The sequence below is a fragment of the Notamacropus eugenii genome, chromosome 5 (assembly GCF_028372415.1).
Source record: "Notamacropus eugenii isolate mMacEug1 chromosome 5, mMacEug1.pri_v2, whole genome shotgun sequence".
NCBI classification, from domain to species: Eukaryota; Metazoa; Chordata; class Mammalia; order Diprotodontia; family Macropodidae; genus Notamacropus; species Notamacropus eugenii.
Genome location: NC_092876.1, coordinates 14,661,864 through 14,687,383, shown reverse-complemented (window position 1 = coordinate 14,687,383; position 25,520 = coordinate 14,661,864). Strand labels below are relative to the sequence as shown.

General features: G+C 39.8%; 1 protein-coding gene and 1 long non-coding RNA gene across 2 annotated transcripts; both read left to right on the top strand.

The window, feature by feature from the left end:
• The first annotated feature begins 4,502 nt into the window (after positions 1-4,502).
• Positions 4,503-16,608, top strand: LOC140507346 (immunoglobulin superfamily member 1-like). The gene is made up of 6 exons (XM_072615458.1): positions 4,503-4,536; positions 4,953-5,318; positions 13,441-13,740; positions 14,064-14,363; positions 15,789-16,076; positions 16,502-16,608. The coding sequence occupies exons 1-6, from the start codon at positions 4,503-4,505 to the stop codon at positions 16,606-16,608; spliced, it is 1,395 nt and encodes a 464-aa protein (XP_072471559.1).
• A 158-nt stretch (positions 16,609-16,766) lies between these two features.
• Positions 16,767-18,468, top strand: LOC140503501 (uncharacterized). Its single transcript, XR_011966811.1, has 3 exons — positions 16,767-16,999; positions 17,114-17,151; positions 17,534-18,468. It is a non-coding gene; the product is annotated as an uncharacterized lncRNA (long non-coding RNA).
• The last annotated feature ends 7,052 nt before the right edge of the window (positions 18,469-25,520 follow it).

The window sequence follows — 25,520 nt, the reverse complement described above, 5'->3', positions numbered from 1 at the left end:
CCTCCAACTGCCATGATACTGAGAAAGATCTCATGAGTTAAAAATATCATTTTTCCATGTAGGAACATAAACCGTCCAACAATAATAAATCACTTTTCATTTCTTTTTCCCTTTTACCTTTTCATGCTTCTATTCCTTGTATTTGAAGGTCAAATTTTTCATTTAGCTCTGGTCTTTTCACGAGGAATGCAAGGAAGTCATCTATTTCATTCAAATTCCACTTGTTCTCCTGAAGCATAACACCAAATTTTGATGGATCAGTGACCCTTGATTTTATTCCTAGTTTCTTTGACCTCTGAAATGTCATATTCCAAGCACTTCAGACCCTTAGTGTAGAAACTGGTAAATCTAGTGGTATCCTTATTGTGTTCCCACAATACTTGATGTGTTGTTTTTCTGGCTGCTTGTAATAGTTTGTCCTTGACCTGAGAATTCTAGAATTTCATTACAATATTAACAGTAATTTTCCTTTTGACATCTATTTCAGGAGATAATTGGTGGATTCTCTCTATTTTTATTTTACTCTCTGGTTCTTGAATATCAGGGCAGTTTTCTTTGATAATTTCCTGAAAGTTCATGTCTAGGCTCTGTTTTCGTTTTGATCATGACTGTCAGGTAGCCCAATCATTTTCAAATTAACTCTCCTGGATCTATTTTCCAGATCAGTTATCTTTCCAATGAGATGTTTCACATTTTCTTCTATTTTTTTTAATTCTCATTTTTAAAGAATTATTTTCTTCCATGAAGACAATTTTCCATTTGGCCCACTCTGCTTTTTAAGACAGTCTTCTCATTGGCTTTTGAACATCTTTTGCCATTTGAGTTAGTGTAATTTTAAGGTGTTATTTTCTTCATCATGTTTTGGTGTTTCCTTTAGCAAGCTGTTGACTCATTTTTCGTCATTTTCTTGCATCACGCGAATTTCTCTTCCCAATTTTTTCTCTACTCCTCTTACTTGATTTTCCAAATTATGTTTGAGCTTTTCCGTTCCCTGAGACCAAGCCATACTTTTCTTTGAGGCTTTGGATTCAGGTGCCTCGACTTTTTTGTCTGTTTCTGTTTCCATATCTTTTTCTTTCTTGTCACCAATGATATAAGAAAATACCTATTTACTGAGAAAGTAATAATCAATAATCTGTTGCTTTCCTGTTTGCTCATGCTCCCAGACAATCACTTGATTTTGGAACTCTTTGTTAAGTAGAAGGTTCTCTGTGTAGCTGCCCAGTCAAGTGCCTGACCATTGATCCCCTTTTTAAGTTGAGGGCTTCAGAAGCAGTCACTGCCCTGATTCAGGGGCTGGCATTGGGACTGGATCACGCACCCCACTCAGTCAGGTGAGACACCCTTCCCAGTGACCTTCAAAGCTGTCATTGGGATTTGTGGGTTCAGAAGTCTACAAACCAGTGCAGTCACCAGCAATTTGGTCCCCCATGGCCTGTTCCAGTTAAGTCTGTTCTGCTGATGCTCATGCTGAACTGAGATTCACTCCCAGACTGGTGTGATAGACCACTCCTCTCAACTTTCTAGATTGCCTGGGGCTGGAAATTTGCTTGAGTCTGTCTGCTTCTGGCTTCTTTTGCTGTAGAATTTGTTTAGAGTCATTTTTTTTTAGCTCATGCGAATCCCTGCTTCTTCTCTGTCATCTTGGTTCCTTCCCCTTTAGGGTATTTCCAATGTATCCTGCCTTCCTCAGCATGAATGCCATATCGGGATTAGTGCCTAGCAAGTCAAGAAAATATATTCTTTTTGCCAGTATGTAGCTGAAGCAAGCTGGATGGGAAAGTTTATGAAATGTACTCCACCCCCTTCTGATCCATTTCCAGAAGGCCGATTGACAAAGGAAACAAGAAACTAATGCCCCAGTCCTTTGTCCCCCTCTTATTTCTGTGACTATTGGCACATATTCTCCCCAACGGTCAGGGTGAGAAATTTCTCCATTGGGTCCATGGAAAAATGCAGGGCCCAATATCTATTCCAAATTTTCCACAACATGTAGCATACTTCCTGAAATTATTTTCTAAACTTCACTCAGTCTGACAGGTTGCTTCCTTTGAGCTTGGTCACTGTTTCCTCTATATTCCATGGATGACTCTCTGAGGATATGGTATTTTCTCTAATGCTATCACTGTGAACCCTCTATCCTGTTCCCCTTACTGATTTTGGGTTGGTATCACTTGGCCAACCACACATAAATGTAGTACACACACATACACACACACACACACACACATGCACACTCACACATACATATATAGTTAGAGTTATATATAGTTATTTACATATATTTATAAATATATATTCATATACATATATTGATGTGCCTATGTACATATATTTATATACATACACACATACATCTATAGAAAGATATAAATATAGTTTTGTAGGCAGAGGATATTTTACCACAACTGTATAGGTAGAAAAGATAATATCTTTCCTCCACCACAACCTCTTTAAAAAAAAATGAATAAATATATTCTCCCGTGAGTACACATCAAGACACGTTTTGGGAAAATGGCAGAAAAGGTCAGAAATTTCCATGTTCTCCAGATTTCCTTCAAAAAGAGACAGAAAATCACCACAAAATGAATGTAGAGCAGCAAAAGTAAAGGGGTAAAGCAGTTCTCCTCTGAATATATCTTGAGAGGACCTCAGAAAGGACAGGACCTCAGTTGGCAGAGTTTTATCCTGAGTGAAGTATAGACACCTCCAGACTAACTCCACAGCATTAACAAAGAGAAGGCCCTGGATCAGCTCTCTCAGGAAGTAGACTTGGTCTCAAGAAATTTCACTCATAGATTCAAGAGCTTTAACCTCACGAATTGTTACCTCACAAACTTTAATCTAATGAACAGCTGAATATTGAAGATTCCTTCCCCTCCACTGTTTCCAGAAGCCAGGCTTAGAAGTGCTGACCAGAAGTGATCCTAGGATGTTGCTGTGGGCAGGGAGGAATGAGTGAGTGTGGTACTACATACCCAGTGAGTGTGGTACTACAGGGAATAAGAACATTTTCAGTACTGGGGTCCAAAATATGACTTAGGGAAGGAGTGGAGTCCCTGAGGTTGACTGTAGACAGAATTCAGTAAATAACAATAAGGTGTACCTGAGGTATAGTGCAACATTACCCGTGACTTGAGATTAAAACTTGATAGTAAAAATAAGCTGAAATAAAATAAGTGAAATAAAACAACATACAAATTAAAATGAGTAAGCAAAGGAAAAAGAACCCAACCAGAGATAGCTAGTTTTTTTGTAAAAGAAGATGCACATTTTTATTCAGAAGATAGTGAGGTAAAAAGAAGTCACTTCTTCCCCAACAATTAATATAAAATGGTCACAGGACCAAAAAGAGCTCTTGGAAAAACTCAAAAAGCAGGAAAAAATCAAATAAGAGAGACTGAGAAAAATCTAAAAAATAAAATAAAGGTAACCTTAGAAAACTATAAAAAGAAAATTAACCAATTGGAAAAAGAGATATAAAATTATAAGGAAGAAAACAGCACCTTGAAAATTAAAATTGAGCATGAGGAAATGAATGATATTATAAGATACCAGAAAATAATAAAATTAGAAAAAAATAGAATAAAATATGAAACATTTCATTACAAAAAAAACCAACTAATTTGGAGTAAAGAGCAAGGAGAGATAATATAATTATTGTAAGAATTCCTGAAAATTATTATAAAGAATCTGGACACAATACTAAAAGAAATTATTGAGGAAAATTGGCTCTGAAGTTCTAGAACAAGAGGGCAAACAAGAAATAGAAAAAAAACCCTACCATTCATCACCTGAAAATGAATGCAGGAGGAAAACTTACATGAATATCACAGTCAAGTTTCAAAACTCTCATGTTCAGCAGAAAATATTGGAAGCAATAAGAAAAAAAACAATTTAAATACTGAAGAAACACACTCAGAATTTCACAAGATCTAGCACCTAGTGTAGATTTTGTGACATCATATTTCAAAAATGAGAAGAACTGAGTTGTGTCCAGGAATAACTTAATGAACAAAGATGAGTATAATCGTGAATGAAAAAATATGGATATTTAATAAACTGACAGACTTTCAGGTATTGAGTCCAAGGTCTGCGTCCTAATCTTCAGGTGCCACAGCACTAGGCCTTTTTGCCCAATCTCATTCCTTTCTTGGTGAGATTTACATTGGGTTGGGGCGGGGGGTCCAGCTGTGTCCAGCAAATGTGTGTCTTCTTGGTCTTGGTCCTCTTCGGTGGGCTGCAATACCTCATATCCATCAGATTCCTTCGTTCTTTCCAGGCTACATTTACCTTAAGAGTCTTTGATATCCTCAGAGCTAAACCCTGAAGGAACATGATCCCCCATTCATCTCTATAACAGTGGAAATTGTGGGGCCTTGGTTAAGGGGTGTAAGGCAGCAGGGCTGGCCACCACATCCTGGGCCAGCCCCTAATCTGCCTACCTTTTCCCTTTTGCACAGTTGAGTCTGGTCAATGTAGGACAGAGCTGAAGACTCACAATGGTCCCTACCATTGCTTTCCTGATCAGTTTTGGTGAGTATCCAGGATCAGTCATGGGGAGGGAGGGATATTTTGACAAGATCATTGTCTGGCTGACTCTGAAGGACAAAGAGGAGCCTACAGAGAAGACAGATCCATTTTGAGTGTAGCAGGAATCCAGTGTTTACTCAAAGGAATCTTCCTTCATATTCTGACCAAAGTAGAATTAGAGGATCAGGGACTTTGGTGAGAGCTGGGGAAGGGTCAGCTTGGGCCGGAAGGGCGGCAACTGTAACCTGAGCTTCTCTTACAGAGTTGTGTCTGGACTGGGCAGTGAGGGCACAGATGGGTGAGTTCAGCTCCCAGAATCACACTGTTCACTCTTTTCACTCCTTGTTCTACATCAATCCTGTATTTCACTCCCAGATTAACTGGGGAGGGAAACAAGAGACATTAGGATGCATGGATAGGGTCATTCGGGAAGGGACCTCAGAACCCAGAAGTGAAAGAAACACTGGGGCAAGAGGAATATCTCAGAATCCAATTTATTTCTCTCTCAGACCACCTTCCCAGGCCCATCCTCAGTGCTGACCCGAGTCCTGTGATCCCTCGGGGAGCAGACGTGACTCTCAGATGCCAGGGCCACTTGGGGAGTAACCGATTCCAGCTCTGGAAGGATGGAGAGCTCAGAGAAGAGAAAAATCCCTCTTTCCAGCAGGCCGAGTTCGTGCTCAGAAATGTGGATGGCTGGAATGAGGCAAGGAGCTACAGCTGCCGCTCAGGGCACGGGCCCTTGTGGTCAGAGCTCAGTGAAGCCCTGATTCTGGTGGTGACAGGTGAGGGAGTGTTAAGTCTACCTGATGGGAAGAAAGCCCGTCCTGAGAGATGAGCCCTAGACCCCTCTCTGGAGCTTCATCTGCATCAGGGACAAACCCTTAGACTTTTCAAACTACCTTCTCTACCTCTTCAGGCTCTGGAAATCCTGTGCACCCCATGTAACATTTTATGAGTCTAGTGTCAGGTCCAAAACTAGTACTCACGTCTCCATTTTCCAAACACAGGAATCTTTCCCCTTCTGGTCTGTGTCTCCTGGTGACTGAGCCAGGAAAACTGGGTTCCTCATGCTGGAGAGAAGACACTACAGCCTTTGAAAAAGGAGCACATAACTTTAGTAAAGCAAACTTTATCTATATATACTTTTCCTGTCTCCTTTATGGTCCAAACTGGGAACATCTAAACTGTCCAGTTGTGTCTCTCCTTTGTCCCTTCTGCCCTCGTTATGTTCCTTGTAGCTTGGACGTGGCAGCATCATCTGTGTTCATGTCCCACAATTCTGCCTTGGCTTACACAGTTCCCCCTTCCTGGGATGTCCTTCCCAACTTTGATCCTGCAGTTTTGAACAGAAGCTTGAAGGACAGCCTAGATTCTGACTGCTCTATAATTCTATCCCTGAATGCATCAAGTGGCACTATCCTGACTCTTGACCCTCCCAGCCTACAACTTTCTAATGTGCCCACTCTAGAACTGGGTCTTTCTACAGCACCCAGGCTGCTGTCTTTCTGGCACCACTTATCAGGCAGCCTGCTGAAAGGGGAAGGAGACCGAGATCTGGAGCCTGTGTTAGAGATTCAATTGCCCTACCCTCTATGTCCTACCTGGGTGAATATGGGCAAGAACCTAACTTCCTGTGGACATCAGTTTTCTGTTCCATGACATGAAGTTCATGGTCTGGATTTTCTAATGGAGTCAATTGAGGCTAAACCCTGTCACCGCTAAGACTGTGAGTTTCCTAGGGGCACCAGCAGTGGAGTCATCCTTAGACTTTTGGGACTTCCACGTAGCTGAGCAGGATGGACTTGATAGGTGAGTTATCAGTGAGGGAGAGAGAATTAGAGAAAATCTAATTCCTGATGGAGCAGCTTGGAGGGTGTACCCCTTGGCCTCTCCCAGCCCCTGCCTGGGAAGGAGCACACAGAGCTATGCCAGTTCTATGCTGGCTGTAATGAAAGGTGGGCAGGGGAGCAAGACAGAGACCTGATATGACACAGCAGTTGAGTGAAGTGGGGAACCTGAATTTCTGTCTAATCCCTCAGTCATGGGGTTATTCAGAGAACAGAACTTTACTAACCTTAAAACTTAAAGAGAAAGTCTGAATCTGCCATTGATGTGTCATTAGGCTCCTGTGTTGGTCCTGCAGGTCCAGGCTGGAGAGATGGAGTGGGGCTGTTTGGAGGGGTGAGAAGAGGAACAGATGGGGGCCAGTGACATCCTCCTTTTCTGTGTAGAAAGTTTTAACACTTTAAATCTTTTATTGATCTCTCTTTTTATCTTTTTCTACATCCCTTTCTTTCCATGTTTCTGTCTGCTTTTCTCTGTCTCCCTTCCCTTCTGTTTCTATTTCTCCCTTCTTCTCTCTGCCTCTATCTCTTTGTCTTTGTCTCTCTCTGTCTCTTCTTTCTGTCTCTGATTCCTTCTCTTTTTAACTTTTTTATACATTTTTTTATTTAAATTTTTGAGCTCCAAATTGGATCTTTGCTTTCCATCTCCTTGCTGCTCCCTGAAGTGGTAAACAGTCATACATATAGGTTATCCATGTGCAATTATGTGCAAATAAGTGTGCAGTTATGTAAAACATTTCCATATTACTCATTTTCAACATGATGACCCAAAAGGCAAAACATGAAACAGTGAAAAACAGCCTGCTTCAGTCTGTATTCCATCAATATTAGTTCTTTCTCTGGAGATGGACAGTATGGCTTCATCATTACCCTTTGAGATTGTCTTGGATCATTGCATTGCTGACAAGTGATATGCCATTCACATTTCCTCACTAAACGATGTTGCTTTTATTATGTACAACGTTCTCTTGATTCTGTTCACTGTACCATGCCTCAGTTTGTAAGTCTTTCCACGTTTATCTGAAATCAACTTCCTTTTCATTTCTTAAAGCACAATGATATTACATTACAATCATATAACAGCTTGTTTAGCCATTCAAGAATTGATGGGCATTCATTTGATTTCCAATTCTTAGGTACCACAAAAAAATGGTGCTGTAAATATTTTTGTACAAGTAGAAACTTTGCCCTTTTTGTGGATGTCTTTGGGATACAGATCTAGCAGTGGTGTTGCTGGATCAAAGGACATGTACTGCTTGGTTGCCCTTTGGGCCTAGGTCCAAATTGCTATCCAGAATGGTTGAATAAGCTTATAGCTCCGTTAAGGTCCCTGCTTTCCCACATCCCCTCCAACATCCAACATTTTCATTTTATTTAGTGTATTTTTTATTTAATTACTCTAATAGGTGTGAGATGATACTTGAAAGTTTTTTCATCTGACTTTCTCTGATCAATGACCTGAAGCATTCTTTTTTAGGACTACAGAAAACTTTGATTTCTTTGACTGAAAACTACATGTTTATATTCTTTAAACATTTTTCATTTGGGGAATGACTTGTATTTTTATAAATTTGACACAATTATCTATACATTTGAGAAATAAGGCCTTCATCAAAGACACTTCATACTATTTTTCCACCAGTATTCTGATTTCCTTAAAATTTTGAATGCATTGCTTTTATTAAGGGAAAAAAAAAATAAAGTAATCAAACTCTTTTAATGTTATACAATCAAAATGATCAATTTTTTGTTTTGTAAGCTCTCTGTATGTCCTTCAGTCCAAAATTCTTCCCCTGTTCATAAATCTGACAGATAAATTCCATGTTCTCTTCATTTGTTTGTGCTATCACCCTTTATGTGAAAATCATGTACCCATTTCAAACTTACCTTGGTATGAGATGCTGACCTAATTTTTGTCATGCTGTTTTCCTGTTTTCCCATGAGTTTTTGTCAAACAATTAGTTTTTTATCCCAAAAACTTGCATCTTTTGAGTTTAACATATGCTAGATTAATATACTTATTTTCGATAAATTGTACCTAATTTATTCCAGTGATCCACCACTCTATTTCTTAGCCAATGAGAGACTGCTTTGATAATAATGGCTTTATAGTACAGTTTGAGATCTGGCATGGCTAGACCACCTTTCTCACCTTTTTTAATCTTTCATTGATTCCCTTGATATTCTTGAGTTTTGCTCTTTCAGATGAATATTTAATTTTTTCTGGTTCTATACAAGTTTTTGACAGTTTGATTGATATGGTCCTAAATAAATAGAACAATATTTCGAGAACTGTTATTTCTATTATATTTCCTCAAAAAGCCCATGAACAATTAATATTTTCCCAGTTGTCTAAATCTGGCTTTATTAGTGTGAAAAGTTTTTTAATAGTTGTGTTCATAGTTCTTGGCAGGTAGATGTCTACAGTTATTTTAAGTGGAATTTATCTTCCTATTCCTTGCTGCTGGACATGGTTGGTAATATATAGAAATACTGATGAATTATATGAATTTATTTTGTACACTACAACTTTGCCAATGTGAATAATTTCAAGTAATTCTTTAGTTGGTTTTCCACGGTTCTCTAAGCATAACTTCATGTCGACTGCAAGGCATAGTAGTTTTACTTCCTTGTGGTTTATTCGAATTTATTAATTTCTTTTTCCTTTCCTTTGATTTTTTAGGTTTCCAATTTGATACTTAATTTGGCATTTTTAATTTTTTATTTTTCTAGCTTTTGTAGTTGCATGCCCAATTCTTTGATCTGCTGTTTCTCTATTTTATTGATAAAAGTAGTTAGAGAGATAAATTTTGCCCAAGTACTGCTTTAGTTGAATCCCACATATTTTCATATGTTGTCTCATTGTTGTCAATATTTTTAATGAAATTACTGTTTCTATGATTTATTCTGTGAACCACTTGCTTTTGAATATTAGATTATCATTTCCAATTAAGTTTTAATTTCTATTTCCATTGTCTGTTATTAAATGCAATTTTTATTGCACTATGATCTGAAGAGGATGCATTTAATGTTTCTGCTTTTCTGTATTTAGTTCTGATGTTTTTGTATCCCAATACGTGGTCAGTTTTTATATCAGTGCCATGTACAGCCTAGGAAAAAAGTAAAGATATATTCCTTTTTATTCCCATTCAGATTTCTCCAGAGATCTATTTTATATCACTTTTCTGGAGTTTTATTCACCTCTTTAGCTCCTTTTTTTGTTTATTTATTGCTTAGTTGTATCAAGTTTTAAGAAGGGAAAATTTAAGTCCTCTCCTAGTGTAGTTTTATTTTCTATTTCCTCCTGTAACTCATTCAGGTTCTCACAAAAATTTACATGCTGTACCATTTGGTTTATCTATATTTAGTATTGATTTGATTTCATTGATTATAGTACCTCTCAGCAAACTATAGTGTCTTTCTTTGTCTCTTTGAATTAGATTTATTTTTGCTTTGTCTGAGATCATGATTGCTATCCCTCATTTATTTCCTTCAGTTGAAGCATAGTAGATACTTCTTCAGCTCCCTACTTTTACCTTATTCATATCTCTCTCCTTAAAATACATCTCTTGCAAATAAGATATTGAAGAATTCTGTTTTTTAATCCATTCTGGTACCTCCTTCCATTTTATGAGTGAGTTCATCCCATTCACATTTATAGTTAAAACTAACTGTATTTCCCTCCGTGCTATTTTTCACATTCCCCCCCCCCTTATATTCTCTTATGCCCCACCCTTTCCCTCTTCACAAGTGTCTTACTTCTGATCCCTTTCTTCCCCAATATACCCTCCCTTTTATCAGTTTCCTCTACCCCTTCTATTCTATCCATTTCTTTTTACTTCGTTGTGGCAATAGACAGCTTTTGTATTCAACTGAGTGTGTATGTTATTCCTTCTTTGAGCCAATTTTGATGAGATTAAGCCAGAAGTTTTGTCTGCCACCACCAGCCCCAAATTCCCCTCCTTTAGAATAGTTCTTTCATACCTCTATTATGTGAATAATTTACCTCATTCAATCTCCCCTGTCCTTCTTCCAGTGCAATATTCTTCATCAACGCCCTGTTTTGTATCATCTCCTCAAATACTCCTTTTATCCACACACTCCATCTACATATACTCTTTCTAGTTGTTCTTATAGTAACAAAGTTGTTAAGAGTTACAAATATTATCTTGCCATAGAGAAATATAAACATTTTATCCTTAGTGTTTTTCTTACTTTTTCTCTTTCTTGTTTCTTACTTACTTTTTATGTTTCCCTTCAATCTTGCATTTGGACATGTAGTTTTTTTTTTTTAATTTATTTAGTTCTGGTATTTTCTTCCGAAATACTTGAAAGTACTTTATTCCATTAAATGCCCTTGTTTTCCTCTGAATTATTATATTCAGTTTGGCTTTGTAGGTGATTTTTTGTTTTACTTGTAACTTCTTTATCTTCTGGCATATGATGTTCCAAATTTCTAGTTCTTTATTGTGGAAACTGCTATATCCTATGTAATCCTGAGTATACTTGGTTGTTGTTCTTCATTCTCCAAGAGGACCAAAATGACATCATAATGATAAAGTGAAGTTTCAGTGTGTTCAACTGTGGCTAGGAATGCTCTTCCACATATTGGTCACAGTCCTGAGTGTAGTTACATGATATCTGAGTTCTTTCTTTTTGGGCTACTGACAATATTTCTCATTGGTCTGTGAGCTCTTGAATTTGGCTATAATTTTTCTGGGAGCTTTATTTTGGGATCTTTTTCAGGTGGTCATGGGTGGATTCTTTCAATTTCTATTTTGCTTTCTGGTTCTAACATACCAAGATAATGTTCTTTTATAATTTCTTGAAAGATGTTGTGTAGTCATTTCTTTTTACTGTGGATGTCTTCAGATAGTTCAATCATTCCTATATTATCTCTCCTGTATCGATTTTGTAGGTCAAATGCTTTTCCAATGAGAAATTTCGTATTTTCTTCTATTTTTTATTTTAATTTTTTTGTCATATCTTGATGTCTCATAGAGAAATTAGGTCTCATTCATTCAATTCTAATTTTTAAAAAAATTATTTTATTCATTAAACTCTTGTACTTCTTGTTCCATTTAGCCAATTGTGTTTTCTAGAAAGTGATTTTCCTCAGTAAATTTTTCCCTATCTTTTCCAATTTTATTGACTCTATATTCATGATTCTCTTGTATTATTCTCATTTCTTTTCCCAGTTTTCTCCTATGTCTTATTTTTTTCAAAATTATTTTATATTTTTAAAGGAGTTCTTTTTGGGAATGATTCCAAATTGCATTTTTCTTTTAGACTTCACATGTAGCCATTTTGATATGATTGTCCTCTTCTGAATTTATGACTCATTCCTCCCTATCACCACAGAAATTTTCTACACTCAAGCAATTTTTTGTTTTCTTTCCCCTCTTTTTTTGGCCTTTTGTGTGACTAAGTATTTGTATGTGAGTGTTGGGCTCTAGCCCTGAACTTCTCCAGGCTTTCTGTTCTAGGATTCTGTGTCTGTCTGCTGACTTTCACTGGGCTTCCAGGTTTTGCTGCTTCTTTTCTCCAGAGACTAAGCTTCCCTTCTAACTTGTAAGGTGAGGGAGGGAAGGAGCCCATGGGTGTGGGGCTTATTGCTGGTCTGCTCCAGGGGTGGGACCTTGCTGCCTGATTGCTAGGGTCTTTCTGATGGCTGGCCCTAGAGGAGGACCCTATTCCTGGTCTACCCTGCTCCTGAATTGCTATGGAAACAGGTTCTCACTGCTGAGAAGTCCCAGTAGTGGGGTTGCTAAGCCCCTGGGCAGGGCTTCACTGCTATCCAGAAATATGGTCAAGGGTTTTGCTGATGGATACTAATGAGTATGGGGTCCCATGGTTGGGGACTTTCTGAGCTGCCAGACTTCTCAGTTGCCTGGGCTCTCCTGGTCTGCAAGATGGAAGGGGCTTGCTGAAGGATTGTCCCAGTCCTGCAGATTGACTGCATACCTTCAACTCTGAGGCTGGTTCCTGCTGCTGCTCTTCGACTTTGTTCCCCATCACCCCAGTGAGACAAAACTTTCTTGCCAAGCACTGAATTCCTGATACTAGATCAATTCTGAAATTGTTTTCTAGTTTTCTAGAGGGAAATTTGGGAAGGTTTAAGAGGATTCCTGACTCAGTACACTCTCTTGGCACCAGAAATTTCTGACTGTCTGTTCCTATTTACTTTCTCCTTTCATAACCTTTCTGAGAGTGACCTAGGGAGCCCAAATTCTCATTCATGAGACTGAGCCATGATGGCTGGCCCTAGATGAAAGACCTGTTCTTGGTCTGCCCTGCTGTTTAGTTGCTATGGACACAAGGCATCTCTATAATAGGGCCTGGAGGAATAATTTTGTTTTCAATATATCTAGGGGTAGAGCCTCACTGCTGGGTTGCTAAGAAAACAGGTTCTCTCTGCTGATATGTCCCAGAGATGAGTTACTCAGCCACTGGGCAAGACTTCACTACCGACCAGTAATATGGTCAAAAGTCTTGCTAATGGATAGTAGTGGGGATGGGGTCCCATGGGTGAGGCCTTGCTGAGCTGCACAGGCTTCTCACTTACCTGGGCTCTCCTGGTCTCCAAGAGGGCAAGGGCTTGCTGAGGGATTGTTTCATTCCTGCAGATTGACTGCATACCTTCCACTGTGAGACTGGCTCCTGCTGCTGCTCTTGGACCTTGTTCCCCTTCACCACAGTGAGACAAACCTTTTCTGCCAAGCACTGATTCCCTGCTCCTAGAATGAATTCTAAAGTTGTTTTCTAGGTGTCTGCAGGGGAATTTGGGAGGGTTTAGGAGACTTCTTCCTCAGGGCACTCTCTTGGCACCAGAAGTTTCTGACCTCCTCTTCCTATTTCCTTTCTCTTTACATCATCTTTCTGAGCATTACCTAGGCATCCCAGTTCAGTTTCTCAGCCATGAACATGCCTACAGGAGTGGGAAAAGGGGTTTGTCCAGGGACCTCAGCTCACCTTCCCCCTTCTCAACTCTTGTTTAAGGAATGATTTTAGGGGTCAGGGTGAAAGATCAGATCACTAACTTTCTTCCTTCTTCTCACAGGAGCCCTCCCCAAACCCTCCATTTCAGTCTTACCTGACTCTATAATATCTGAAGGGACAGCAGTGACCATTCGTTGTGACATATCACAAGGGGCACCACCTTGGGACTACAGTTTTGCTCTGCTGGAAGCTAAGAGATTGATGCCCTTGCAAAGACAAAGCCTTGCAGGAACCTGGGCTAATTTCTCCCTTCCATCTGTGAGGCCTGAGGATTCTGGGAGCTACAGTTGCATTTACTACAAGGACACAGCCCCCCACAATGGATCGCATCCCAGTCAGACACTGGATCTGACTGTGCTTGGTGAGTAGAGATGTAAACCCCAATTAATCCCCAATTCCATCCCCCACATAGGGGTCCCCAGAGCTATGAGGAAAGCATAACATCCTGGGAATTCTGAAGGGATGCTTTGTGGTGAAGCTGAGGGAGACCCTATGATCCTCCTCCATTCTACATGGGCTCAGCTTTGGGCCTCATGATGGTGGGGGTTTTTCCAGCTGAAGACACGCCCAGGATAAGAAAGTGAGAAGAGAGACAAAGCTCCAATTTCCCCTGTAACTCAGGGTTAAGGGAGGGGTGCTAGAAATGACAACTTACTTTGACCTCTTGTGCCCCTTTCCTCTCAGGACTACTCCCCAAGCCCAATGTGTGGGCCCAACTTGGCCAAGTAGTGGCCCCAGGGACAAATACCAGTCTCTGGTGCTCAAGGCCCAAGCTTTCTTTCCTTGAAGAAGTGATTTTCACTCTGTGGAAGACTGGTACCCAGGACCCTTTACAGAAGAAGACTTCAAGAGACCTCTGGACTAGCTTCTCCCTAACATCTATGACACCTGAGGACACTGGAAACTATAGCTGTACTTACAGGGAAATTTCAGGGCTTGCAAGAGGATCAAAGACCAGTGATGACATGGAGCTGGTGGTGACAGGTGGGGATGTTTGTGGGACCCAGAATAATTCAGGATGGTCTATCTTCTCTCTATCCTGCCAAAGTCCTCACAGATACAAGGTCTGGTGTCTACATAGCCAGCTCTGCCCTGAGGCATGACAGGATTCTGGGATCTTAGAAGGTATGAGGGCTTTCTCTTGTGATCTAAAATCTGGGGAAGAAAGGTGATGGTCTGAACTGACTTGGGGTGAGAAGAGTGACAGAGAACTAGTTCTGTGAGAGGTTTTCGAGGTTCTTGAGGCTGAATCATCCCTTATCAATGACCAAAGTGAGGCCTAGAGAGGAAGGACTTGTCTAAGGTCACATAAGAAATGCTTGACTAAACCTGGAAATGATCCTGAGTCTTTTTTCTCCTGGACCAAGATCTAAGCCCTGGTTTTAGGTTAAGACATGCTCATGTCTGGGATAGCCCCAATGAAAAGTGAGAGGTCATGGTCTTCCCTTCCATGAGTCATCAGAGGCCTGAGACCATAGGCTAGGAGAGCTACCTCAAATGTGAAAGTCTTCGATTCCTACCTATCCACAGCTAGAAATGAATGAGCAAACTTCTGGTCAAATCCCTCATTTATAGATGTGATGATTGAGGTCCATGGGCAGCTACATGGCTAAGTGGATAGAATGCTCAGCTTGGACTTAGGAAGATTGATCTTCCTGAGTTCAAATCTGATCTCAGACACTTATTAGCTCTGTAACCCTGAGCAAGTCACTTAACATAGCTTGTCCTAGTTTCCTCATCTGTAAAATGAGCCAGAGAAGGAAATGAGAAAGCACTGCAGTATCTTTGAAAAGAAAACCACAAATGGAGTGATGAAGAGTCAGGTATGGCTGAAAAGCAATTGAACAACCAAACTTACTATCCCTTCCTGTCTTTGAGGGCCCAGGATGCTGTCAACTACAAATGTTTCTATCAGAAAATGATGTATCCATATCATGTGTCTGACTGTAGTCAGGTCCTAGAGACCTGGATGTCAGGTGAGGGTGTGTCCAGGTCCCCAAAGCATAAGGTGGGGGTTTGGGGCATGAATCTGATTGGCTGGTCATGAATGCAGAAAAGGCATATTGTTCTCGAATCTACTGATCTCATTAGGTATAGGTTGGGAGAAAGTCTGTGGGTCCCGAAGGAAGGGGAGAGCAAAGGTGGAAGGGTGGATCAACTCACTTCTTGCTCCAAGCTGAAGGGAAAAGATGGCAGGAAGAAATGCCTCTCTATTTCTAGAAGGGTCCAGATAACAGCTGAGGTTTAACATCCATGCCTCGTCAGGGACTGATGTTTGAAAGAAGGAATGACTAAAGAGTTAAGGAAGTGAAAGCTGATGGTCAGAAACCTCCCAGATATTGCTTCCCTCAACTCTATCACAATTGTGCAGGACTCTTGAGGCTCTCTGTTCTTTGCTTGGTTTTTCAGATGCACTCCCCAAGCCTTCCCTCTCAGTCTGGCCTGCCTCTGAGGTGATATCAGGGGACAACGTGACCCTCCTGTGTCAGGGGCCCTCATGGAATGTCAGCTTTGTTCTGTACAAGGACAGTTATGAGAAAACACCGGTGAGCATGGATAACACTAAAGATGGGGCCAAGTTCTTCCTGACTCATATGACCCCCAAGGACTCTGGCAGTTACAACTGTAGCTACCAGGTTGTCACCAGTGGAGGGCTCTGGAAACAGTACAGTGAGCCCCTGCAACTCATAGTGACAGGTGAGAGGAAGAAGCTTTCAGCACCCACTGGATTTTCCCAATGACCATTCCCTCCCTCATCCTCTACCATGAAATGAAACCAAGGCATTTGGCTCTAGCCATGAGACATGGGATAAGAGAAAACAGTAACTTTGACATTTTCCTCAATTCCAATCTTTTAGAGAAGAAGGCTTTGTGGGCTGAGACATGAAGCTTCACCCATACTTCCTTGTAACCTTCATTCCTCTATCCTGTTTTCTGAATTTCTCAACCTACTTAAAAGGGATAAGCCTAATCTGATGATCGTGTGTGGCCACTCTTGGATGCTGGTGGTGATAGATGGCTTTGGAGAGACATAAGAGGAGCTAAAAGGAGGAAATTTTAAGGGTAAGATCAGCGTCCCCTAAGCAGAGATTTATAATGATTCTTCTTTCTCCACCACTCAGGTTCAGAGCACAGTAATACCCTGATCATCATCTTCAGCTGTGTTTTTTTCCTCCTCCTCTGCCTACTCTTGCTGTCAATCCCCTGCTGGATCCATCCCTGTGGGTGAGACAGAATTGTATTCCTTGGTGTCTTAAGCAAAAGAAATGGGGAAGGACTGGGACCTCTATTTGTTCCTTTGATGTCTTCCCTGAATTTACTTCTTTCCTTCTCACATATCTCTCCACAGGGTTTTTACAAGGTGAGAGCCCAAGGCGGTAAGGAGACTCAGCTGCTCTTCCCATAGTTCCCTCTTTCTTCCTTCCTGTGTAACCCTGGACCCTCCTCATAGACAGAGTCCCTGGTGAAGAGAGGCTGATAACAGAGACTCCCAGGGGGAGCTCTCTTTCTTGATCCTATTTATTCCCTCTTTCCCTGTCACAGGCAACTTTGTTGCCCTTGTTTTTCTTGGAGTAGCAGCCTGAACCATCAGCATGAGGCCCCCAGAGAGGATATCTTGTGTAAGTTATCTGGGCAGAAAAGGGGTGTGATAACGGATTATGGGAATGGTATTGTGGATGTGAGTCTTGGTCCTTTGAGCCGTGATAATAATGAAACCCTTCTCTCTTCCTTAGATACAGAAGTGACCAAGGAGAGACCAAGGGAACCCTTGGTGAGTTAACCCATCTTGTTCTCCACCTGGAGGAGCTTGTTTGAACCTTGATCCCAACCTTTCCTGACATGTTCTAAGCCCAGATTTGTACCACTTCTTGATCACTTTTTTTTTCTTCTGGTTGCTCAATGTAGAGTCCTTCAACTAGAGTCTTTTAATTTATTGATCTGGTTTGTTAAATATTCTAATCAGTAGAATTCAATATCAGTTATTTCATTTGAAATTATATGGAGTTCATTTCATAAAACTGAAGACATGAGATTGAGAAGGCATCTATAACTTTTATCAGACAGACTATCAAAGAATTCATGACACATCAATAGATTAAGAACTCCTTGTCTAAAGTCATTCATTTTCTCTCACTCTTCTATTTCTCCTTCAGCTCTCCATGGCCCGGGACCCCCATGATGTGTCCTATGCTCAGCTGAATATTAGAATTTTGAATGACAGGAACATTGACTCCATGAAGACACCCACAGAGCCTACCATTTATTGCACTGTGCCTGGGGACTGAGTGTTTGGGCACTTTTCACTAAAGAAATTCTCTCCCCTCCACTCCTCTCCTACCTTCTCTTCTCTCATAGCCTCTCTTCTTCTTCATTCCTATTTTATCAGTTTTCTACTTTCTTTTCCCCAGATTTCCTTCACTGAAGCTCCATAACCATGGGGTTGTCCATTTATAGATTTGCACTAAGTAAGTGCATTGATCTATGATAATTACAAGCATGTAAGATACATATAGAGTAGAAAGGGAGGCAATCTTCTCAAATGGAATGTCACTAGCAGTTATGTGGTCCAAAAAGGCCTTATGAACTAGGTTCAACTGGAGCTGGATTTTCAACGAATCCAGGCAAATTTAGAGGGCTATTGCAGGATAGTTAACTGACCTAGGCATAGGGGACACTCACCACAGAGTCCTGGAGTTAGGATGCTATTGTATAGCAGGCAAAAAAAAAATGGCCATTAAAGCTGGTTCATAGAGCTAATGGAGGGAAAGTGTAAGAAGCCTGTGAGAGAAAGAATCCATTGAGTCTCACCTCTTCACTGCTATCCTAAAAGAATGATAAATAATAGAAAACAATGTGAAATATCACAATGGGAAAAAACAACTTATCTGGAAAAAAGATCCAGGGGAGATAATTTAAAAGTTATAGAATTGTCTGAAAGTCATGATCAAAAAATACTTGGACATTATCTTTCTTTTTAAAAATTATTTTATTTGTTTTCTGTGTTTTACAAGCACTCCTATATATCAAAATTTTTACCTCCCCTCGCCATTATTTCCCCCCACTCTGTCTCCACTCACTCTCCTAGACACGGTGCCATCTTATATAGGTTCTGTATATATATATATATATGTATATATATATATATATATATATATACATATATATACATATATATACATATATATTCCTATTAAATACATTGTCACATTAATCATGATGAATAGAAGAATTAAAATTAATGGGAGAAAGCATAAAACACAACAAAACATAATACAAAAGTAAATGGTCTTCTTCATTCTGTGATCCAATTACATAGTTCTTTTTCTCGATGTAGAAGTTGTTTATCCTCAAAAGTCCACAAGGAATTTTTGAGGTCCTTGCTTTGCTATGAAGGATTAAGTCTACCAGAAAAATTCTTCCCACATTGTGGTTGTTTCTGTGTGCAAAGTTCTCCTGGTTCTACTCCTTTCACTCAACATCAGTTCATATAAGTTTATCCAGGCCTCTCTCCCATTCGTTTTAATACTTCTATGCAACATGAGTAAGGTGAAAATGTATTTCATTGGAATGTATGTGTAGAACCTATATAAAATTTTATGCCCACTAGGGGAGGCAGGGAGGACGGAGGGAGGGGAGGATGAAGGAGAAGAAAGGGAGAGGGAGGGGGAAAGAGGGGGAGGGAGGGGAGAAAAGTCTAAGTTATATTGAAGTGATTGTGGAACACTGGAAACAAATAAAATAATAAAATTTTTAAAAAAAGAAATACAGAGTCAGAACGCTGAATAAAGCAGACTATTTTCTATTTTGTTATGTTTTTTCTGCTTTGTTCTCAAGCTTTTTCCCATTATTTTAATTTTTATACGACATAACTAATGTGAAAATGTGTTTAATAAGAATGTATGGGTAGAACCCATATAAGATTGCATGCCATTTTAGGGAAGGAGGGGGGAGAGAGGGAGAGAAAATTTAAAAGTTATTGAAGTGATAGTTGAAAACTGATAATGAATAAATTAATTATAAAAAAGAAACGGTTGAAACAATACATGACTTCCCCAACAGTGCGTTAGTGTCTACGTTTTCCCACGTGCTCTTCAAAATTTATTATTTTCCTTTGTTACCATGTTAGCTAGCTTACTTGGTATATGGTGAATCTTGAGAGGTATTTTAATTTGGATTTCTCTAAGGAATAGTGATTTATAGCATTTTTTATATGACTATAGATCTCTGATTTCCTTATCTAAAACTTACATGGTCATTTTTTTGGCTATTTATAAATTGAGAAATGTATCTTATTTCCTTAAATTTCACTCGGTTCACAATTTATTAGATAAAAGAGGTTGTTAACCAGATAAACTTGCTATATTTTTTTCACATTTGTGATTATTATCTATTTCCCACCATGGCATTTCTCTCCTTTTATTCTACTCTCTCTCTTCTTTCATTCAGTTCATTCTGAAAAAAGTGGTTTACGTCTGAATTCTACTTCCCTTCGTTACGTAATCCTACCTCTTCTCTTATCCTGTTCCACTCCTACTTTCTTGTTTGGTAAGATAGATGCATATACTTGCACTGGAATGTAAGTGCATATTATCCCCGCTTTGAGTCAATTCCAACGAGAGTAAGGCTCATGAGCTTCCCCCACTACTCCTATCTTCCCTTTGATTATAAAAGCTCTGGGATGTCTACTTTTTCAGATAATTCATCTGATTCTGCTTTTCACTTCTCCCTTCTTTTTTTAATTATTTATTTAACTTTTAACATTCATTTTCACAAAATTTTGGGTTCCAAATTTTCTCCCCATTTGTCCCCTCCCCTCACCCCAAAACACAGAGCATTCTAATTGCCCCTATCTCCAATCTGCCCCCTTTTCTATCATCCCTCCCTTCCCTTGTCCCCATCTTTTCTTTTGTCCTGTAGGGCCAGATAACTTTCTATACCCCATTGCCTGTATTTCTTATTTCCTAGTAGCAAGAACAGTACTTGACAGTTGTTCCTAAAACTTTGAGTTCCAACTTCTCTTCATCCCTCCCTCCCCACCCATTCACTTTGGGAAGGCAAGCAATTCAATATAGGCTATATCTGTGTAGTTTTGCAATTGACTTCCATAATAGTGGTGTTGTATAAGACTAACTATATTTCCCTCCATCCTATCCTGCCCCACTTTGCTTCTATTCTCTTTTTTGATGCTGTCCCTTCCCAAGAGTGTTGACTTCAAATTGCTCCCTCCTCCCATTGCCCTCCCTTCCATCATCCTGCCCCACCCTGCTTATCCCCTTCTCCCCCACTTTCCTGTATTGTGAGATAGGTTTTCATACCAAAATGAGTGTGCATTTTATTCCTTCCTTTAGTCGAATATAATGAGAGTAAGCTTCATGTGTTTTCTCTCACCTACCCTCCTTTTCCCTCCACTGAAAAGTCTTTTGCTTGCATTTTTTTACGAAATAATTTGCCCCATTCCATTTCTCCCTTTCTCCTCCCAATATACTTCTCTCTCACTGCTTAATTTTATTTTTTAAAATATGATCCCATCCTCTTCAATTCACTCTGTGCTATGTGTGTGTGTGTGTGTGTGTGTGTGTGTGTGTGTGCCTGTAATCCCACCAACTACCCAGGTAGTGAAAAGTTTCAAAAGTTACAAATATTGTCTTTCCATGTAGGAATATAAACAGTTCAACTTTAGTAAGTCCCTTATGACTTCTCTTTGGTGTTTACCTTTTCACGATTCTCTTGATTCTTGTGTTTCAAAGTCAAATTTTCTTTTCAGCTCTGGTCTTTTCATCAAGAATGCTTGAAAATCCTCACTTTCACTGAAAGACAATTTTTCCCCTGAAGTATTATACTCAGTTTTGCTGGGTAGGTGATTCTTGCTTTTAGTCCTAGTTCCTTTGACTTCTGGAATATCATATTCCACTCCCTTCGATCCCTTAATATAGAAGCTGCTAGATCTTGTGTTATAGTAATTGCATTTCCACAGTATTTGAATGGTTTCCTTCTAGCTGCTTACAATATTTTCTCCTTGACCTGAGAACTCTGGAATTTTGCCACAATATTCCTAGGAATTTCTCTTTTTGGATCTCTTTCAGACGGTGATCTGTGGATTCCTTGAATACTTATTTTGCCCTCTGGTTCTAGAATCTGAAGGCAGTTTTCCTTGATAACTTCATGAAAGATGATGTCTAGGCTCTTTTCTTGATCATGGCTTTCAGGTAGTCCCATAATTTTTAAATTGTCTGTCCTGGATCTATTTTCCAAGTCAGTTGTTTTTCCAATGAGATATTTCACATTATTTTCCATTTTTTCATTCTTTTGGTTTTGTTTTGTGATTTCTTGGTTTCTCATAAAGTCGTTATCCTCCATCTGTTCCATTCTAATTTTGAAAGAACTATTTTCTTCAGTGAGGTTTTGGACCTCCTTTTCCATTTGGCTAATTCTGCTTTTGAAAGCATTCTTCTCCTCATTGGCTTTTTGAACCTCTTTTGCTAATTGAGTTAGCCTATTTTTCAAGGTGTTATTTTCTTCAGCATTTTTTTTGGGTCTCCTTTAGCAAGGTGTTGACCTGCTTTTCATGCTTTTCTTGCATCTCTCTCATTTCTCTTTCCAGTTTTTCCTCCACCTCTCTAACTTGATTTTCAATATCCTTTTTGAGTTCTTCCATGGCCTGAGCCCATTGAATATTTATTTTGGGTGTTTGGGATACAGAAGCTTTGATTTCCTTGTCTTTACCTGATGGTAAGCCTTATTCTTCCTCATGGGAAAGGATGGTAGGAGATATCTCTTCACCAGGAAGGTAACCTTCTATAGTCTTATTTTTTTTCCCCTTTTCTGGGAATTTTCCTAGCCAGTGATTTGACTTCTGAGTGTCCTCTCCACACCCACCTTGCCTCCAGATCCTCCCCAACAGAGCTTGGGGTGTGAGATTCAAATGCTGATTCCCAGCCTTAGGGCTTCGGTGGGGCGGGGCTGCTATTCAGTGTGAGATTAAGTTCAGGTGCTCAGGTGGGGGCAGGGCAGCCTCATGGGGCTCAGTTCCCTCAGGGGTTTATGCTGGAGACCTTCAACAATGGAACCAGGGTTGTGCCTGCTTTGGGAGCCCCTGTCTGCTACTGCCTCTGCTGCTGTCTCCCTAGAGGCCCTGAGTCATGGGGACTCCACTCTCCCCTCTCCCAGAACCAAAAGGACTCTCTCACTGACCTCTAGCGCCTGTGGGTGGAGGGACCTGCGCAGCTGCTGGAGATTCTGTCCCTGAAGCCTGCTCGAATCTGCTCCCCGTGGTGCCAGGTGGCCAAGGCAGGGCTTGGTTCTGCTCCGGGTCCGGGGTGCAATGGACCTTTTGAGTCGGTTTTTCAGGTCTCTCTGGAACAGAAATATCCTCTGCTCTGTTGTTCTGTGGCTTCTGCTACTCCAGAATTTGTTGGGAATTCTTCTTTACAGGTATTTTATGGGCTGTGGGTTTGGAGCTATTGTATGTGTATATTTCTACTCCTCTGTCTTCATTCCTCCCCCCTAATTTTGTGTTTTAGATAATAATCCCCCTAGCATTCAACTCACCCACTTGCCCTCTGTCTATGTATACTCCTCCCTACTGCTCTAAAAAAAAAAAAAAAAAGCTTTTTTAAAAGTTAGAAGTAAAATTTTCCGATGGGGCAATAAAAGCAGTTTAACCTTGTTGAATCTCTTGTGATTTCTCTTTCATGTTTTCCTTCTTATGCTTTTCTTGAATTTTATATTTAGTTTCACATTTTCTTTTCAGCTCAGGTCTTCTTATCAGGAATGTTTGAAAGTCCTCCATTTCATTAAAGGCACATTTATTTTTCTCCTGAATGACTTTACTCAGTTTTCCTAGGTAGGTGATTCATGGCTGTAATCCTAACTCTTGGCCTTTGAGTTGGCCTATACTAAGTCTTCTTATCCTTTAATACAGAAAGTGGTAAATCTTATGTTGTGCTGATTTTGGCTCCACGACCTTTGATTTGATTCTTCTTTATTTCTTGTAATATTTCCACCTTGATCTAGGAGCTCTGGAATTTGCTTGTAATATTTCTGGAAGTTACACAGCAAGGCCAAGATGGCAGAATAGAAAGACTGACCTGCTGCGGCTCTCCTACCATAACCCATAAAATATCTGTAAAAATTACTCTAAACACATTCTAGAGCAATAGAAGCCACAAAACGACAGAGTGAAAGAGATTTCCAGCCCAAAACAGCCTGTGAGGCCCAAAGGAAAAGTCTATCACACCAGGCTCAGAGCAGAGCACTGCCCAGCCTTGACCACACTGCACAGACAGGACTGGAGAAGCCTTCAGGGCAAATAATTACAGGGAGCAGCTGCCATTCCCAGATATCTTAACCCACAAATTCCAAAGCCAACTTCAAAGTTCAGTAAGAAAGGTCTCTTACCCAGATGAGAAGGAAGCTGTGTCCACCCCAACCCTGCCCACTGTGGCAGCAGCCTTCACTTTGGGAACCTTCCTCCTAAGGACCCTGGGGAAATTGAGCTGCAGATCTGGTTCTCAGTCCTGAGTTGTGGTCCCGGGGTGAGGAGAACAATTGGCTTGGTGGAGCTGGTGGAGGCTCTGAAGGGGGAGTCCTATTCACAGACATTGCGGAGAAAAGCTTATATTTGCTCCCAGAGTACAGCATAGGAGAAGAGAAGAGCAAACTCCTGTAGCTGATTTGTGACACCTTGGAGGAACTGACAACTTACAAGTCCTTGGAGTATACTTTCTCTTGAAAAAATACTCAAAAGTCAATAACTGACTGGGAAAATGCCCCTCCCCCCAAAGGAAAAAAAATAAGACTAGAGAAAGTTGCTTTCTTGGTGGAAAGGTATTTACTTCCATTGTTTTGGATGAGGAAGAAAAAAAGCATGCCATCATAGGAAAATGTCAAAGTCAAGACTTCTACATTCAAAACCTCCAAAAAATACATGCAATGGTGTCAGGCCATGGAAGAGCTCAAAAAAGAATTTTGAAAATCAAGTAAAAGAGGTGGAGGAAAAATTGGAAGGACAACTAAGAGTAATGCAAAAAAATCAAGAAAGGCGAATGAACAGCATGAGTCTCCTTTAGAGACCAAAAGGTGATGAAGAATACAACACTCTTAAAATAAACTAAGCCAAATGGCAAAATGTGTCCAAAAAGACAATGAGAAGAATGCTGTGTAAATCAGAATGTGCCAAAAGGAAAAGAAGGTCCAAAAACTTACTGAAGAAAATAGTTTTTCAAAAATTAGAATGAAGCAGAGAAATTATAAAACAAAACCAAAAATATGAAGAAATAGAGGACAATGTTAAACATCTCATTGGAAAAACAACTGACCTGGAAAATAGATCCAGGAAAGATAAATTAAAAATTGTTGATCTGCCAGAAAGCCATGTTCAGAAGAAACAGTCTAAGCATCATCTTTCAAGAAATTGTCAAGGAAAACTGCCCTGATATTCTAGAATCACAGGGTAAAATAGAAATGGAAAGAATTCACCTATTACCTCCTGAAATAGACCCCAAAAAGAAAATTTCTAGGAGTATTTTAGTCAAATTACAGAGTTCCCAGGTCAAAGAGAAAATATTACAAGCACCTAGAAAGAAAAATTCAGGTATTGTGGAAATACAATCAGTACAACACAGGATTTAGCAGCTTCTACACTAAGGGATCAAAGGGCTTGGAATATGATATTTCAGCAGTCAAACGAGATAGGATTAAAACCAAGAATCACCTACCCAGAAAAACTGAGTACAAAGCTTCAGGGGGTAAAAAGAGGAATTTCACTGAAATAGAGGAGTTCCAAGCATTCTTGATGAAAAGACCAGAGGTGAATAGAAAATTTGAATTTCGGATACAAGAATCAAGAGAAATATGAAAAGGTAAACAAGAAAGAAAACTTTAAAAAACTCATGAAATTGAAACTGTTAACATTCCTACATGGAAAGATGTTATTTGTAACTCATGAGAACTTTTCGTAGTAATAGAGTATTTAGAGGAAACATATATATATATATATATATGTGTGTGTGTGTGTGTGTGTGTGTATACAATGTATATTTTATATGCACATATATATGTAGGTGTCTATGGGTATGTATGCATGCATGTATATAGTATATATCTGTAGGATGTGCACATACATGCATGCATGTGTGTATA

What these genes read in the sequence shown, in the direction of transcription:
- LOC140507346 (XM_072615458.1), top strand. Translation starts at nt 4,503, where the DNA reads ATGGTCCCTACCATTGCTTTCCTGATCAGTTTTG. An exon ending in CCTGATTCTGGTGGTGACAG is followed by an intron (nt 5,319 to 13,440) that starts GTGAGGGAGTGT and finishes TTCTTCTCACAG; the next exon opens with GAGCCCTCCCCAAACCCTCC. An exon ending in ACTGGATCTGACTGTGCTTG is followed by an intron (nt 13,741 to 14,063) that starts GTGAGTAGAGAT and finishes CTTTCCTCTCAG; the next exon opens with GACTACTCCCCAAGCCCAAT.